The 19,595-nt window shown below is 36.1% G+C and overlaps 1 protein-coding gene across 3 annotated transcripts in view; it reads left to right on the plus strand.

The window, feature by feature from the left end:
• The window catches only part of LOC5571895 (1-phosphatidylinositol 4,5-bisphosphate phosphodiesterase), a 365,353-nt gene that overhangs the window by 200,091 nt on the left and 145,667 nt on the right, over window positions 1-19,595 (plus strand). For all 3 annotated transcript variants that reach the window (XR_002501399.1, XM_001653754.2, XM_021850418.1), the window contains exon 2: window positions 13,870-14,087. Coding sequence is in view for 2 of the 3 variants with exons in the window: in XM_001653754.2 (XP_001653804.1) it covers window positions 13,917-14,087 (171 nt within the window). In the remaining variant the exon portion in view is untranslated. The remainder of the gene's footprint in view (window positions 1-13,869; window positions 14,088-19,595) is intronic.

Consider the following 19,595-nt stretch of genomic DNA (forward strand, 5'->3'; position numbering starts at 1 on the left):
TGATTGCACTTAATGAAGGTCAATATTGTCTAAACTAAAAACTTGAATTTCAGCCTATCATAAAAAAATATGGATTGAGGGGGAAAATGGCAAGAAAAATGTTTGTGTGTACATTTTTGGAAATCATATTAAGTGCATTTTACATGTCTGGTATAAAAAAAATGTTAATTATTAATTTTGGAATTGATTTTACAATGATTTTACCTGTAATATTTACAATATTTTTACTAGTTCACCTTAAAATTTAAGATATTCCACCGTATTCGGCTTGCAACCAGTTTGAGGTGAAAGCCTAGACTCCACTCTTTCATGTGCTACCAAAAGTTTTTGCATATAGGGAAAGTGTACCAGTTATGACCATAGTGGTTCCCTATTTGGCCATATGTGATATTCTGATAGCTTTAAGATTTTAAAATTCTTTGAATGTTTTAACATCAAGATATATCTTAAATCTTACTATTAAAACACACAAAAATTTCCAAAAATTAAAGACGTTTAAGTAATCAAGTATGGCGAAATAGGGAACCATTATGTCCATAACTGGTACACCTACCCTATTTGCGGATGGCCGAGATACATCGATTCAAGTACATGCGATAATTTAGTCGATTTTTCAACCCCCTAGTTCTGCTGTTCATACAATCAACAAATTAAATAAGTTTGATTGGTATAAAACATTTAAAGCAGTCATGATCTACTACTTTTGAGCAAGTTTTCGTTCATGGTGACATTCATAAAGCTAGGTTGAATCGGTTAAAAAATTATTAAAAAAAATATATTTTTTCTATTTTTTTTTTCGGGGTTGTGATTTATATAGTATGATAAGGCCAAAACAGAGCAATCTTTCTGAAGTTCCTACTATAGAATGCGTGGTTTTTGGACTACATCCATTTATAGATTACATACTTTTGAAGAAATATGAAACGAATGAAATTGTTATGTGCCTATGTTTTTGTACAAATCGTAATGGATCCAATTGATTATAGACATTTAGTAAAAATGTTCTAAAAAAGTCATTCAAACTCTGCTGGTTATTTTTCAACCGGGATTCAATCATTGGTATAACATTTTACGAAATTTATAAAAATCGAGTAGAAACCAGAGTTGCTTATTATCAATTATATCAGCTGATGGCTGATGCTGTAAAACTATCGATATCACTTGCGAGCTATCAATATCACTTTGATTTGACAACCAACAGCAGTGATGCGACATCGCACTCTAGATCATCATCACTTCAGAATGAGTGATCACGTGGTAATTATCCATGCTATTAATGTTTTTCAGTGACCAACACATTGTTTCAAACTACCTGTAGCACTGTCAAAAATATCGTACTGATAAATTGCCATTTTATGTGCTTAATTAAAGGCTAAACTTAGCCCATCAGTGATATCCATAGTCGATCGCCATCAATGCACTGGTGATGGAGTAGACAGCATGATGTTGATGTGATATAGATTGATCCGAATTGTATCGCAGTCGGCCTGTACAAATCAGCAAATTTTAAGCGTTGATAGTGACAGCGAGCAACTCTGGTATAAACATCGAAAATTTTTGCTCGTATTTAAATTTGATGGTTCACTAAGAGGGAATGATATTTCCAAATAAATTATAAAATAAATAAGCAATCTCCTATACTATCTTCCTTAACTACGTTGTAATATAAGAGGAATATAAGAGAAATACAGTTTAAAAGGGTAAAAGAAAATAAAAAGACGGCATCAAATGGCCAGGTCAACGGTCATCAATGAAGAATATTAAAAAAAATCATTTTAATCCTTTCAAATGGCTGCCAGAAATATCGGAAACTTAATCGTAATGTTGTCGAGAGAATGTTAGTAGTTTAATTATATGAACTATTCAATTATGCATAAACGAATCATCTAAATTCTTTGAAAGAAAATGAAGATTAAGAACTTTACTAAATTTATTTCAATTTAAAATCAATTAAATACAGATCTGGACAAAATATCATGATTCTCCTTTAATAGTTTGCTGCTTGTAATCATATAATGGATTCCAGAAGCTGGTGTAAACCAGCTACTCTGATGTTTTAACACATCTAGTAAGGCCTCCATTACAGCTAATATATATATATATATATATATATATATATATATATATATATATATATATAACAATAATGTTTCGAAAGCGAATGTGATTGAAACGCTTCGAACAATGTGAATTTTCACCTGCTGTTTTACATAGCATCTTCAAATATGTAATTCATGTTATCTTGTTCCATTTTGAACCATGCCTATAAAGCCTGTCCACGATAAATTTCAGACACGGATGGCGGGTGTACCACAGAATTTTACAGAAAGAAGGATTAACATTCTTGTCAACTGTTTATTTTGTAGATATAACTCTTTTATTCTGAAATAAACAATTGTTTTTGTTGAATTATGAGTAACTTTTTTTTGCTGCCATTATTTGGGTGTCCGAAATTTAACGTGGACAGGCTTTATGACTCTCTGATGATTTTATGGCTTTGTTATAGATTATGTACAGTGAAAACAATGCGTTATAAAATTTAAATAGAGCAAATGATGAATTGAATGCAAATGTACTGCCAAAAAAAAAACTAAATATATCAAATAAATAGTTCCCATTGCATTCTAAACAACTATAACCACTATGATCAAATTTTTAAGAAATTTTTCAACTATTCTGAGAATCTTTATAGTGTATCTTCAAATGTATGAATTATGTATTTGAATATGTACTATATATTTTGTAATATGAAGTATGAGCGAATTTCAATTAATAATGCTTTAATTAAGATATTTTTCCAAATATTTATAATCCTTGCAAACATGCTCAATTCAATTCAAAATGCATCTCAGTTGTTCCAAACACGTCTTTTTCATGCTTTCTTTAGTTTGTATTACTTTTAGGTTGATTTTCGTTAATTATGGAGGTGTTTGGAATTTTGTCGCGAAATTTTGATATGGCCCATAGTGCTTTGATGTCGTGAGATTCTGATTGAGATTGGAGTTCAGTAATGTATATCAAATAGTCTGAAAATTTATGAAAAAAAAACAATACTAACCTTTGACAGATACGCGTATTTCGACCTCAACTGTAAGGCCGTCTTCAGTGTCGTGTACTGTCAAAGGATACAAACTCTAGTGGAATTAAATGGTATAGTACTAAATTCGGTTTTTCATCTACTTATAGGTATTCTACTAAACATCTCGAAGATTTATTATCAATACTAACCTCTTTGACATTAATTTTAAAACATTGTTTTATTCAAATAAGTTTAGAAAATTCAAAGAAATAATGTAGAGAATTACAAACTACAATATTGGCTTGAAATTAAATTTAAGGTGAAGATGAATCGAAGCCATACCTCAAATTTTCAAGAGCACGGATCTGGAGAACCAAACATCCTTTTAAGCTGAAAACTCAATCGATTGGTCACTCGCTGAAGGTGACTAATCGATTAAGTTTTCAGCTTAAATGGGTGTTCGGTTCTCCAGATCCGTGCTCTTGAAAATTTGAGGTTTGGCTTCGATTCATTTTCACCTTAAATTTGAAATATTTGGCCAAACTAAGAATAAAATATTACCTTATACACCGTGCACAAGTTAGAATAGGATATGAGTACATGTCCATGGAGAGACAGTGTTAGTAGACATGAACATAGCACAGGGGGGCAGGGATAGGGTGTGACTCAAAACTCTTTCGGTGCAGCACGAAAGAGGTGCACTTTGCGAAAAAGAACCACGTGATTATTGAGCTGAAATCGAATTCAGGTTAACTTCTGCGTTCATGAGTCCTCTCATGGCGTAGTAGTTAACGCGCCCCAACTAGAGATCGGGGAGTCGTGAGTTCGATTCTCACTGAGAAGATGTGTAACTTTTTCGCAAATCTTCACATCAATTTGTCCATCTAATCCAATTGCAAATTATATGTAATGTTTAGCTTTTCGGTAGTTGTTAAACTTCCACTCGGCTGGTTAGCCGTAAACCACGATTCAAATTAAAAACAAAACATCACTTTGCTTTGATGACGGAGTACGGATGGACGCCACTCTCAAACGAATCACACAAACGTTTGTTTACTTCATAAATCATACATGATTTCGTCTCACACACAGGGTAGATGTACCAATAGTGGAGGTACTAAGCACGATTGATATTCATTTAATCGCTTAAATTTAAGAAGCAATATTGATGAACATATTAATGTTGTAACGGGAAGAAACGACCATTAACTTAATGAGAAAAATGATTTCATCGCAGTAATCAACGGCATGTCAGTTAAAAATAGTACCTACACTGTTCCTTTACTTGCGATATATTTTTAATTTGCGTTCCTATAGTTGCGGTATCCGTTGTTTTCTTATGGGATCCTCCACTATAGGAACACTTCACCACAAATATGAGTTACGAGGGGGTGGGTGGGTTTCAAAAATGGCCATTTTTGGCGTTATGAAATTTGTGAATAAACCCTAAAATGATTTTGAAGTGTAGAGCAAGCAAAAAGTGATTCGACACCACCGTCAGTCACATTCGTTCTCGATAATGTTTCCAATGAAAAGCACCAAACGAAGCACATTGTGCTTTACTCCAAGAGTTTTAAAGAGAAGAGCTGGAGCTATCTTTTGTCTCTCACACAGTTGTGGCAATACTCGCACCTTCTTTTGTGTCACTCAACAAAAACAGGAGACGCACGCAAAAGTCGGGTGCCGCACATGCATATTTTGCACCGCTCCGAGTTTTCTGCCATTCTCTGCAGGGGGGCAATAGGAAAAATCTATAATTTCCTAAAAATCTTTGTAAATATTTTATAAATAATTTCTCTAAATATTGCAAAGTTTTTTGGGATTCCTCCAAGTACAGTCAGGTCTCCTATTAGACACATGGTTGGGGGGCGCAATAGGAATCTGCGTTATAGGAGACCCAGGGCTTATGGGATTTCATCACTTTGGGGGTGTCGTTGAATATCTCGTATGCCAAAAGAGATAGCACAGTACTGTCTTCGGCGAAGTTTCAGTGCTAAGTACGATCTACCTTTAGGAGTTGAGGATCATCCTTTTAGTTGAGAACTTGGGCGGTAGGGGCGCTTTTTCTGTTTTGCACTATATGAACCATGAGGGATAAGAATGCAAAATTTTGAAACATATGATATCTCTGAAACCTGATGTTTTGGAAGGTTGGTGTCTTCGGAAGAGTTGTTCAGTAGCTCAAGGGCTGACATGTGGTGGTCATTCTGATATGGAATTACGCCACCAGGCGGCGCTAGTGGGCATGGAATTTTTGTTTCGCGGATAGCACAGTAGCCTGACCACTTAGAAAGATGGCGTCTTCGGCAAAATTGCTCTGTATCACAAGGGCTAACATTATTTGAGCCGAAAGTTTCGAAATTTTGCCACTAAGCGGCGCTAGTGAGCAAGGAATTTTTATTTCGTGGATAGCTCAGTAGTCTGACCACTTAGAAAGTTGGCATCTTCGGCAAAGTTGCTCAGTATCGCAAGGGCTAACATTGTTAGAGCCGAAAGTTTCGAAATTTTGCCACTAGGCGGCGCTAGTGAGCGAAGAATTTTTGTTTTGCGGATAGCTCAGTAGCCTGACCAAAGTTGTTCAGTATGACACTAGGCTATCGATTTTCCTCGCATTGTCACGTTTAAGTAAAAGTGCCTGGAGAAAAATTTATACATTATTTTTTACAATCGGATAAAAGTATGGCTAGTATCCTAGTATTTTTGACGGATTGGGAAAAAAATTGATCAATTATTTGATATGAGAATGAGTGAGGATCCGTTTACTACTCAAATATGTGATCTTTAGCTTTTTATATGAACCAAAGAAAAAAATATGTATGTTTATTTTTATTTCGTCATTGCATGAACTTCATTTCTTGAACATTTTCCAAGGTATGGATTGGATAGAAATGAAGTTATATTGGAATGTCAGTCATTACAAATAACTTGGGAAATCCATTCGCTAACAATCTTAATGAGATAACTATGACTGGCCTTATCTCTTTAGTTACACGACACTCTTGTTTGAATATTTTTAAGATATAAACCTTCTTTTTCATAACGATAATTCAATCCTATAAAAAAACTTTTTCTCCCGATTTCTACGTATATGTAAAATCTCGAAACATTCGGCTCAAATAATGTTAGCCCTTGTGATACTGAGCAACTTTGCCGAAGACGCCATCTTTCTAAGTGGTCAGGCTACTGAGCTATCCGCAAAACAAAAACTATTTGCTCACTAGCGTCGCCAAGTGGCAAAATGTCGAAATTTTCGGCTCAAATAGTGTTAGCCCTTGTGATACAGAGCAACTTTGCCGAAGTCGCCATCGTTCTAAGTGGTCAGGCTACTGAGCTATGCGCAAAACAAAAATTCTTGGCTCACTAGCGCCGCCTAGTGGCAAAATTTCGAAACTTTCGGCTCAAACAATGTTAGCCCTTGTGATACTGAGCAACTTTGCCCAAGACGCCATCTTTCTAAGTGGTCAGGTTACTGAGCTATCCGCAAAACAAAAAATATTTGCTCACTAGCGCCGCCTAGTGGCAAAATTTCGAAACTTTCGGCTCAAATGATGTTAGCCCTTGTGATACTGAGCAACTTTGCCGAAGACGCCATTTTTCTAAGTGGTCAGGCAACTGAACTATGCGCAAAACAAAAATTCCATGCCCACTAGCGCCGCCTGGTGGCGTAATTCCGTATTAGAATGACCACCACATGTTAGCCCTTGAGCTACTGAACAACTCTTCCGAAGACACCAACCTTCCAAAACATCAGGATTCAGAGATATCATATGTTACAAAATTTTACATTCTTATCCCTCATGGTGCATATAGTGCAAATCAGAAAAAGCGCCCCTACCGGCCAAGTTCTCAACTAAAAGGATGATCCTCAACTCCTAAAGGTAGATCGTACTTAGTACTGAAACTTCACCGAAGACAGTACTGTGCTATCTCTTTTGGCATACGAGATATTCAACGACACCCCCAAAGTGATGAAATCCCATAAGCCCTGGGTCTCCTATAACGTCCTGGTGTGTCTTATAGGAGTGAGCGTAATAGAAGTGCACGTTATAGGAATGCATTTAATAGGAGATCCGACTGTATTATTCTAAGATCCAACCATCGGGAACTCCTCTTTGTAGCATGAAGAGATTATGCATTATATCTTGGACACCCATAATAACGCTTTGGGAATTATACTTTTTACAAATCACTTCGTCAAATATCTTCAGTTATTCTTCAAAGTATTGCTTTCGAAATTTATCCTAACCCCATTACTGCCCATAAAAGCATAACTGTCCCATATTGGTTTTCAAACCAACACCTTTTTTCATCGCAACATTCATGTTTTAATATGCACTTCACTAGGCATATGGAAATGTATACACTTTGTTTGAAAATGTTGTGGATAAATATGAAGTTGGTGCAGTCCCATATTGAAAAATAAAGACATAACAGTCTCTATATGAACTTTGAACCCCAATAGCAACTGCAAAACTGGAATTATGTTCAACTTTATATTTTTTACTGATCAATATTAGCAAATTGAGTTTTCTGTGGGGTGCAGCTAAATGAATATTGCATTCAAAAATTTACTAGAAAATTATGAACATTTGTATGAAAATGCAAACATCAAACTTTGAGCGCTGTTTTCTCAATGCATACTAATTCCATATGAGACAGTTATGCCTTTATGGGCAGAATTAAGTCCTTCAAATATCCAATTTCTCTGGATATCCTTAATAACCTGTGCTTGTTCCTTGGCTTGTTCTGAGTAACCTGTGCAGGGCTGGTAAGTGTCATGAATTTCACGTGACTATGACAATTGAAAATCTCTATGAAAAAAGCCATTAGAAAATGTTACAAATCCTCGCTGGAGCTTATTTTAGGGATTTCCTAAAAACTTCATCAAAAAATTATATAAAGCCAGCGTGCCAAGAATTTATCAAGAAATACCTAAGGTATTATGGTTTGGTTTCCTTCAGATAATAAACCAAAGTTCATCTACAACATCACGAATTCATCCCAATACATAAGAAAATAGACCAAAGGAAAATACAATTTTCAGGGCTTCATTCAACGCATCCTTCGGGTTTTATTTTCATAGTTAAGAACACTACAAAAATTTATTTCGCGGAATCTAAGAAAAAGACTTAAGACATTACTTCCATAAATATCTGTTAAGTAAATTTTCAGAAAATTCCTTGGAAAACTTCCTGAAAGAATTTCTGAAGTAAAAAACCCTGAAAATACTTTTGGATAGATTTTCCTGGAATAGCATAGCATTGGGGGCCCAGATAGCCGTAGCGGTAAACGCGCAGCTATTCAGCAAGACCATGCTGAGGGTCGTGGGTTCGAATCCCGCTGGTCGAGGATCTTTTCGTAAAGGAAATTTTCTCGATTCCAAGGGCATAGAGTATCTTCGTACCTGCCACACGATATACACATGCAAAAATGGTCAATCGGCAAAGAAAGCTCTCAGTTAATAACTGTGGAAGTGCTCATAAGAACATTAATCTGAGAAGCAGGCTCTGTCCCAGTGGGGACGTAACGCCAGAAAGAAGAAGAAGAAGAAGCATAGCATAGCATTAACGACTATACAAATCGTGGGTGGTTGTACAAATAATCAACTCTATTGATTTTGAGAAATCTATATGTTGTGTCGCAAACAAATGTTTGGGATGAACGTCTTTTTCGACATAATAGAAATACACAAAACAAGCATCACATTGTACACCTGGCCACGTCCTCACAATCACTAGGGGAAGGGAAGGAATGTTAGTTCAACGTCTACTTAAGAAGATACAGGGAACCCAAACTATCTTCATCGACGTCACGGGATAGGGGGATTGTGTTAGTAGGGTAGGGTGTATATAAGGATCAGCTCAATTCGATAATTCAGAGCATTTTTGGTAATGGAAATAATAATATGTATTTATTTTGCATTTACCTGATTTTTGATTTACCTGATCACTTCTGAAAAAGAACTTATTATTAGTACAATAGAAATAAAACACGATGGTCGTCTCTTCAAGACTAAGCTTGAAGCACTCTAACGCGACGACGCACAGTGGCCACATCCCATACAAATGCTGGCCAAAAGTACAAATATCACTCAAAACGTTCAAAAATGCTAATTATTTGACAAAACATGATTTTTAGACGTAATTTGATAGAAATAGTCTCTGAAACAGAAAATCGATATTTCCAGTACATTTGAGAATTAGTTTAAAATAGCTCATTTTTTTAATTCAATCAATGAAATCCGTATTCAGATCAAAATCGAATCAACCGTCATTATTTCGATGCCAATTTGAAGTTGAATATCTTACGCAAGCTCGAGGTGGTTTTTGAATCTATTCGGGAGCTTATAATGGAAAAAATGCGACAAGTTTGATGGTCTTATGGGCTGATTCGCAGTGTAACTAAAAAATATTTTTTTCTTAAAATGGCGCAAAAAAGCGCAAGTAAGGCCATAGTACATTGAATATTATGGAACATTTGCCAAACATTGAGGGGTAAATGATCATTTTAGAGCGTTTCCCAGATAACTTGCACTACCTTTGAAAAAATGCCTTATTTTCGAAGGAGCTCCATGTTATACACTTCTTAACATTCTCATATGGTAAACATGTCAAATATGGTTTGAAATATCTTCAAAACAAAGCCTAAGGTATATTCTTTCGAATGAGACCGGTTGAGAAAGATTTGGTTATGATTTAGTACAGAAACTGCAATTTATATAGAACAATCTTCACGAAATTTGAAAAACTCAAAAGGGTCAATTTAAGCTGACATCTCTCCAGGTCACATGCTGTGAAAAATCGAAATATACACCGATCGATCTGAAACTTTGGGGAGTTGTTATTCAATACTGAAGAAATCAAGGAAAAATATTCGAGAAGGAATTTGCAAACTTCATTTTTTTGACTTTTGACCAGCTTTGGGCCACTGTGCGACGCGCGACATGTTCGATCCTGCCCTCGTTGCCCGCCCCCGCAGGAGCAAGCAACAAGGTCAAAGGATCAAACACTCTTTTGGATAGATTTTCCTGGAATAGGGTCCTAAAATGTTTAATGAAATCTTGTTTTCATTTAATAGCACGAAAGAGCAAATTGGGAAAGGCCCCGTTTCCGTATTTTTACAAAACTTTTATATTTTTCCTACAAAGTGTGGATCAAAAACTTCCGTAATTTGAAAAAAATGTTTTAAATTCATCAAGTATTTCGTATAATAAAAAATAGTTTCTCTCAGTAGTTCTACTACAGGAATAATAGGTTTACTATAGGCGCGATGCAGTTCAAATTTTAAGCAAAACTAATTATCTCGATCATTTATGAACAAAATGAAGCTGTGTATCAATGGCAGTGCTGGGAATGGTAAAGTAGTAGGCTTGAATTTCGCGAAAATCACGTAGCTCTTCTCAGTACAGTAGTTCAAAAACGTGAATCTCATCAAGTAGCCTATGTTGGATGCATGAATTTTCTGAAACGTTAGTGTCCAAATGCGGGAAATAGAACATTTTCTACAGTGATTTTGGGTTGCCCTTAGCAACGGGTGTTTTGCAATTTTCAAGGCATGTTGCCTACAGCAGCGATAGGCGTGAGTTTCACTGGCTTCGCTGACTGTGATTGGCTTTGTTTGGCTACTGTAGAGTGAATTTCAGATTTTTTCCTGCTCCTGGCCTTCAGTTCAAAAAATCTTTAGAAAAGATTTATAGCAAAACGGCCGTAAAAAGCCACTAGTGCGACTATAGGGGACTGTCGACTAAGGGAACACCGACCCTATTAGAAAATTCATTGGAAAACTTCCTGAAAGAATTTCTGAAATGAAAAAAACTTGAAGTTAATTTTGGATAGATATTCCTGGAATTCTCTAGAAAATGGAGTTTTTCAGGACTTAATAGTGTTAGTGTTAAAAGATCTCAAGAAAGAATTTCTAACAAAATATCTAAAGTTTTTTTACAGTTTTTCACAAAGATCCCTGAAAGTGCTTTTGAAGATGTTCTTAGACGTTTTGCATTGAAAATCATAATTTCATAAAATATTCACCTTGGAGCGCGATAAATGAATCGTTAAGAGAATTGTGGAACCTGTGACTTGAAGAATGAGTTTCCAATATGGGATGATAAATTTCTACTTACATTACAGTACTAGCGTGTATGGAACATATCTCAAACTTTCTCCATTGTAATTTCCATATAAACCTACATTGTCTTTGGGCCACCAAATCACCACCTAGAAAGAGCACTATTTTTATGGTAAGGATGGCAAAGGGGCATATGGGAGATTGGATCTTCAAACATTTTCAAAATTTGAATCGCCCTAGTACTCATACATGTGCAAAAACTCATGCAACTCGGAAAAGGTAGCGTTTACGCAATTTGTGTAGCTGGATATGTTCTTTTAATGAAAAAATTTAAAACAAAACTTGACTTCTTGGGTTATAAAGTTTTTGAACTTTTATAAATTGGCAATGACTTGAAATTGACATTTATAAAATACAATGAATCAAAATACTGTCGGATTTCCATTCAATTTAGGCCCACTACCATATTAGCATATGGTAATTCAAAAAGAAAAATGTAAATCACTATCGCCCAATTACTTCCGCATCCACGTCAATCTCCCTGTCAAATCCAATTTCGAACCGTAGCTTCCGCTCCCTGTCATAATGCAATAAATATGACGACAAAATTGATACACGGTTTTGCCGTTCGTTCATTTGCTGCTTTTTATGCGCTCTGTTGAAGAGATCGATTACCGCCTCCTACGACCACATCCGCTTTCCCACTGACAGTACCGAGTGTTTTTCATGGCACACTATGCAAGTACTATCGACCGACCGACAGGGGAGCAAACGTGACAACCGACATGCGTCGTGTACTATATGCCAAACCGGCACGGGACGACGGTTGTAATGTTTAATTTAATAAACTTGCTGTTTGATTTATTTAATTATCACCAATAAGGAGCGTGAGGGGAGGTCCATGCCGGCACTTGTGCGGGCTCTTCGCTTTCGGGCGAACGCCCATAGGAGTAACCGGAACAAATTTCTGGTTTAAAATTGATTTTTTTGTGAATTTTTAAATGCTTTTTATTTTAAGAGATACTCAATGGTGTGCTTTATAAGAGACGGAGTTGGTGGTCTAATAACTACCGCTTTTGCATCATAAGCTGAAGGTCATGAATTCAATCCTAGGTCCGTCCCTTTCCAAGTACTTTGTTTGTCTATACCAATTGCTAGAATCAGAGACGGACATGAAACCGTTTCCACGCTTCAATTCTTCTATATATAATGTTGATGCACGCCTGATACATAGGCAGTCTGCTAACCAAAAGCAAGCCTCTCTGCCATATTATTACCTTACCCATATACCTACCGCATGAACTGGCGTAGATGTAGGGGTACATCCGCTCTACTGTGGGTCAGTTTTAAATGTAACATCAATCCATTGTTGGTTAAATGCACTCCAATGAGTGGAATGGGAGGTATTGATGTTGCAATCATACTGGCAAGCACAAGTTCAAGCTCAATATCAAATAATATATCCAGCGGTATTATTTTTACTTCATGGGAAAACTTTTTATCTGGGTTATGTAGTGATATTATGAAACTTACGAAAAATATTTTTTTTTATTCAATTTCGCTTGAGCCACTATAGGAACACATGTGCCTGTAGTAGCACTATTTCTAATTTTTCTTCCTAGCACTAGCTTCATGGCGCAGGCAAAACACGAGTCAAAATCTTATTTCTGCAAAACTTTCATATTTCTTCCAAAAGCTTTCGATTGATGTAAAAAAAACATATTTAATGATTCTTCCTCCATCTAGTTTAGTAAAAAATAGTTTCTTCTAGTAGTGCTACTGTAGATACAGAAGAGCTTCTGTGTATGAGCATCTTTATATAATTTTTGTTTGTAATAATAAATGGTCTTTTGGGTCCTAAAATGTTTAATGAATTCTTGTTTTTATTTAACAATACGAAAGAGCATGTTCTTGCAACTCAAATAACGGCTATAGCATGTTTAAAGTTTAATTTTAAAAATGGTTCCAAATATGAACCTTGACTTTTTTTATCATGTTTGACGTTCACTTTGTCGACAAAAATGCCTCAGGGCTTTTAGTTTTAACACTGGGGTAATTGCTTTCTGACATTTCGGAAGGGATATGAAAAACAAATATATATACCCAAAATTTAAGTTTAAACCAAGGGGTGTGACAAAATCTATAAAAATGTTTTTTGGACTTAAACCATCAAAAAACATTTAAAATTGAGTAAACATTTGTTTTTGACTAAAACTTAGGCGTTCAGTACTAAAATTGGAACAGGGCTTTAGAACCCTATTATGAAACAAATTGTGATTTCTAAATCAAACATGTTCAAAACAATATGATCTATGCTTTTGCAGCTTATTCATGTTGCTATACATCAATAAGCTGTAACAGCATAGATCATATTATTTTGAACATATATTGAACTAGAAATCACCATAATGTTTCATAATTGGCCTTTTACGTACAACATTTTGGTTATCAAATTGGTCCTGTTACTCCTATGTGGAACAAGCGTTTGTCTATTAGTGTGTGACACTCTGCTTCATATTGAAAGGGAAATTGTTCCGTTATTCATTCCATCCTTCTACTTCATATGTTTGGTGAGATCAATATTCGAACAAGATACCCTAAATGACCTTGCCGGAGGAGGAGCGTACGCGGCAGTACCGCAAAAACCTATCGGGTAGCAGCTTCGGAAATTTGATCAACGCGCGCGCCAAATCCCACTTACCGTTTTATCAATAATCCATTAATTAAAACCATTATTGGAGGAAGCAAATTTCATTAACTGGTCCTTTTCGGTGTCTTTCTTGCAGATCTCACAACAACTAGTCGTCATCGTTAAGCGAACCGAGGAAGCACCATGACAAAGCGATTCGAGTTCAACTGGCAGATTCCGGTTCCGGAGGCTCTGCAGGCCGGTTGCGTCTTCGACCGGTGGTACGAGGATAAGGATAATAACGAGTTCGAACCGGGCTGCACATTCAAAGTGGACGAGTATGGGTTCTTCGTCTACTGGAAGAGTGAAGGACGGGTAAGTTTTCGAAGGAAAATTGGCATATCAATTATTGAGATTTGACATATAGGATTTCGTTCTACTTCGTCGTAAGCGCTATTATTCGTCGTATCAAACTTAAAATGTTCCACTACGGCGGATATTCAAACTTACCTTTCCAAGTGTAACTTTGAGAAAGCTGTTATGGTTCGTACACTACAATAAAAGTACTGTATTTCGATAAATAACATCAGTTCAATTATCCACTTTGAACTTTTTCACCGAAATCGGATGGACGAATACGATTTGAGAGAAATGCTTAGCTATCGACTGAGCCACACCACTTAACGATACAAGTTTTTTACCGCCCCCGCCCCCTTGTATGACTTACTTCGCCGGGCACTTATTTTCACTATGGAAAACCTTCGTACTTCTTCACTGAAGGATTTCATTCCAATCACACGCCGTAAAAGTTATATAACTCACGAAATTTTATGAAATTTCCACAATGAGCGCGTATAATTGAGAATGCAAACAAAATTCAATCCGTCGTTCTGATAAATAAAAAAGCTTGTGCACATTAATGTGTGCGCCAGCATTCGGCGTAGCAAACGGTTCCTTTGATTGTGTTGTTTTTGCTGTACTGTGAGCAGCTATTATGATTGATCGGTCAAAAGCAATTGTGTTTATATTTTTGAGCTGAATGTTGACGGCGAACAATTAATTTTATAGGAAATTAATATATTTCACCATGCCGAAGGAATGGAAGGAGATGCGCACTATTTATAGGGGGACTGGGGGTAGTTTGCTAACGTTAAGGAGAACAGCGATTTTAGATGTGAAAATCATTTTATGATCTTTTTTAATTATGGTTGGATAGACAAACATGTTTTCTACCAAATAGTAGAAACAGGTATCCATTTTAACTTTTCTGGGGTTTATAAATTAATTTTAAAAAAATGCTTGCTTAACTGCATATGTATTGTTTTGCGGGGTAAAACGCCCCACATGAGTTCGGCGTTAGCCATGCTGTAAACGAACGCACACAATCATGCTTGTATATGGGTTGCATACATCCGGGCGTTTGTTCAGATGTTATTGTTCAATAATAGTATACATGCTGATGCGAAAAATGTGCATTTGTAAGGTCCCTTTTTTGCGTAACTTCAACGTGGCATTACGTTTGGTAGAATTTGAATTCAAACGGCTGTTTTGGTGTTATGAAATAGGGGTGGGCGTTTTGCCCCCAGAGTTGATTAAAGTTTAGGTCCTTCAATAAGCTTTTTGAGGGCAAATTTAACATATGTTTTGCACGTAATACATACTATGACAGTGCACAAGTTGGCTATCGGCAATAGTTTCAGAAATTTGGTTATTTATCGACCTAAAAAATGACATTGAAAATCGCACAAAATTGCAACGAAAACAGCGAAAAACGTTTTTATTCAATTTTATTGATTTCACCATGATCATTATCACACTCAATTATGACACTAATCTTCCTAATTTGTACTAAAAAATATATTTCGGCTGAATTGCAAATTCATGTAAGCGAAAAAAGCGTACTGTCATTAAAAAACGCAGATGGTGCTCTGGAATGAGGTCGGTATGAAACTGACCTATTTTTTAAATGTCTGAACCAAAAGACACCATGATGATTTAAAAAATACAATTGTTCATGGTATTCAAATATGTTGCCAAAAACGAATCCGTTTGACAATTTCAAATGATTATTTGATTTTTCTATCTATGATTTTAAAAGCTGTCTAGAATTCGTATCAAAACTTCCGGAATATGAGTTAAAAGTATGGAAGTGTCGTGAATAAGAATCATGAGAAGCCCACACTATTATATTTTAAAAAAAAAAAACTAGTGGTCCCGGGAAACTTCGTCTTGCCACCAAGTAGGCAGTTTAAAAATGACATGTACCCATACAAATTAACAGATATGTTTTCTCTGGATACGAGTAACTGACACTGAAGAAGACTCAGGTAGTCGAAATACGCGTATCTGTCAAAGATAAGCATTTAAAGAAGAAAAGACACCTACACGTTAATACTACTTGGGCTGTTTGCCCTTTGAAGGAAGCACCACACTAGACAACGCGTTGCAACGCCCAGTGGCACAGTCGGAAAATATTCCTCTCGAAAAGTTTTTCGGCCTGAGGCGGGAATCGAACCCACACTCTTTAGCACGATGTGGCTAAATGCCTTGGTGACACTAACCGCACGGCTACGAAGCCCACAAGCATTTAAAGCGGAATTAAAAGGTACAAGGTACTCCAATTTACTTTTTAGTTTCTCTATTGAGATTCTAATCAGAGGTTTCTAATACATTAAAAAAAAACTATGTTTTCTCCCGTTTATTCAACTATTCCGGGGACTTTTCTAAACCTTCTCTTCACACGAATACGTTGAAACCCTAGATGAATAAAAAAAAATGTGCATCTACGTTGACCAATTTGAATACAATTTCGTGACATACAAACACCACCCAGTAAACATTTTGGTTGGTATAACTTTTGTTATACATCATTCTATATGAATCAATTCAATCGTATAGAATGCATGAAAAGGCTATATACCTACCAAAGTGGAGGCTATATACGTACTTGGCACGACTTTTTCAGACTTTCTGCGACCAGATATACGATGCCATAACATTTGGATGAAAATAAAAAAAGTTCTCAGAAAGACTCGAACACGGGATCTCTGGATTTGGAATCGGACACCTTACCACTGTACCATCAGGGGTTTCATATCTGAAGAGTGATTATATGCCAACATTAAAGCATGTTTCATGTACAGCGACATTTGCTTTGTTGTCCTTTGAGGCCCATCGTCAGCAGATACCAAGTTTGGGAGACAATTTTTGCTAAGTTATTGCGATTTCATATGATGCTTTCTGGATTGATATATGATCTGTCAGTTTATACAACTTAAGGCGATTCTATGTTGCACTATTTACGACATGTTTCGCTGTCGACACAGATTGTCGTTTATAATCGTATTGGAGATTTATATACAACTTGTGTTGACATTGATAACGCCTTATCTGGCATGTTGTGCGATTCTGATTTCGGACGCACGAATATGTGATTTTGGATGCCCATTCTTCTACGATACGTGGTTCACTGGGCAATCCATTTTTATTTATTTAGATAGATGGATGGATTATTCAAGTTGAGAAATTAAAGCCTTCACCCACCATTCAAAAGTTAATTGTTTTGAGTGCTCGATAGTGTGAAGGCATCATACAGAATGATTTGTTATATATGCTGTTTGATAAGTACTCCACTGAGGCCTTAAGTGTCCGGTAATATGAATCAAAACGTTAGAACCATTTGACTGAAGGCAGTGGCGCGGGAAGTGTGTACCATTAAGTCACCAGTCACCGTGCGGCCTCCATTCACCGTGCACATATACAAATGGCTACAGAATATTCATACAATTTTCACAAATTATTCTTTTGCCAGCAAAATAACATAAAACTGATGAAATGAAGTAGGTTTTGTCACAAAGCATTTTGAAAAACCTTATGTAGTCAAAATCATGTGAATTCTGTTTGATAATGAGAATTTTCAACACACGGGTAGAAATCAGAATCCAAAAACAAGATTATGACTCATGATATCATGATTCCAGCGTGTTTTCGTCTTATGAAAATACACCATGATTTGGACTCATGATATCATGAGTCAGATTGCCGTAACGCAACACATGCGTTAGGTTTTTGTAGCTGATTGCTCGGAATCATGATACAAATGCCAAAAATGCTGAGTCGCGCATCCGTTTATGATCGACAAAATAAAAAAAAAGTAAAAAATAGCATACATTGTGATTCGAGCTAAGAACCTTCCGATTGCGAGCCACGTACTCAAACACTCAACCACTTCGTCATTTTGAATTTAGAGTGATCGATACGAATGAGATGAAGCAAAGTGCGCCGCTTAGTGTTTTCACACTGGATGTTACGCTTATGAGGAATCATAATTATGACTCCAGGAACCATGATTTGTGATCCTGATATTATGACCTAACCAATTTATGAATTTCATGATTTGTAAATCATGGTGTTGGGATCAGATTTTTATCCGTGCACTCTTAGTAGAAACGCCAAAAATTGACATTTTTCATATAAACGCCAGAGTATGATTTTTTTTTAATTTCAACAAGTTTTCACTGTAAATACCATTCGTATAAGCAATGAGATTTCATGCAAATTAGAATTTTTTATTGTGTCTCAGTCGAAACCCAAATTCACGGTGCATGGACCCTTTTCAATATATATGGTTTCTATTACCGTGCATTAGTGTGAAAGCCATGAAATTATTCGGTAGTATTAGATTTATTGTTTTGTCGTGATTAAACTACTTCATATTTAGTTTTTGAGTGAATATGGAATGGCTTGGACAATACAGTCAAACCTCCTATAACGGTTTTAGTGAAAAAATAATTATTTAGACAATTTTTAACCTTTTTATGGTTTTTATTGTAAATGAAGATTTGAATACTCCTAAAAATGAGTGCGCACACTATTAGCAACATAGTTGCTCCATCAACAACGTTTTTTCAAGATACAAAATAAAATCAAGACTAAAACTATATGCACGGTAAATGGTGACATAGAACGGTAGTGTCTAGTGTCATATAGAATTATCAGAGATTCAAGAAGAATCTTTAAAAGAAGTTATAGATTAAAATCAAACCAATCACATCGTGTTATATACTGCACAATTGTGGTGGTTCTAGCAATAGGGTCCTAAAGACCTCTCCCAATTTAAATGCCAAACGCTTAAGTTTAGGCCAAAAACACATGTTTACTCAATTTTTAAATGTTTTTCTTTGGTTTGTGTCCAAAAAACATTTTTTTTAGACTTTGCCACAATCCTTGGCTTAAACTCAAATTTTGGGTGTATTTTGCTTTCCGTGTCCCTTCCGAAATGTCAGATAGGAACAACCCCAGTGTTAAAACTAAAAGCCCTGTGGTGTTTTTGTCGATTAAGCGAACGTCAAACATGATCAAAAGTGTCAAGGTTCGTTTATGGACCCAATTTTAAAATTAAAGTTTAAATATGATGTAGCCGTTATTTGAGCGGGAAAAAAATGGTAAAATAGTTGCAGTAACATGCTCTTTCGTGTCATTAAATAAAAACAAGATTTCATTAAACATTTTAGGACCCAATTTCTGAACGTGTAATAACTCTTAATATAATCTTTTAAAAAGAAAAAAAACACTACACGTTAATGCTTCCAGTGGGCTATTTGCCCTTTGAAGGAAGCACCACACTAGACAACGGACTAGCATGCAACGCCCAGTGGCACAGTCGGAAAACATTCCTCTCGAAAAGTTTTTCGGCCTGAGGCGGGAATCGAACCCACACTCCTTAGCACGATGCGGCTAAATGCCTCGGTGACACTAACCGCACGGCTACGAAGCCCACAAATCTATAGAAGCATTGCTGAATCTCTTGACGATTTTCAGAGCAATTTCTATAGAACTTCTACAGCCCACTTTCCAGAAATTCTTAAGTAATTCAGAACTGCC

This window comes from Aedes aegypti, chromosome 3 (genome assembly GCF_002204515.2).
Source record: "Aedes aegypti strain LVP_AGWG chromosome 3, AaegL5.0 Primary Assembly, whole genome shotgun sequence".
Lineage (NCBI taxonomy): Eukaryota > Metazoa > Arthropoda > Insecta > Diptera > Culicidae > Aedes > Aedes aegypti.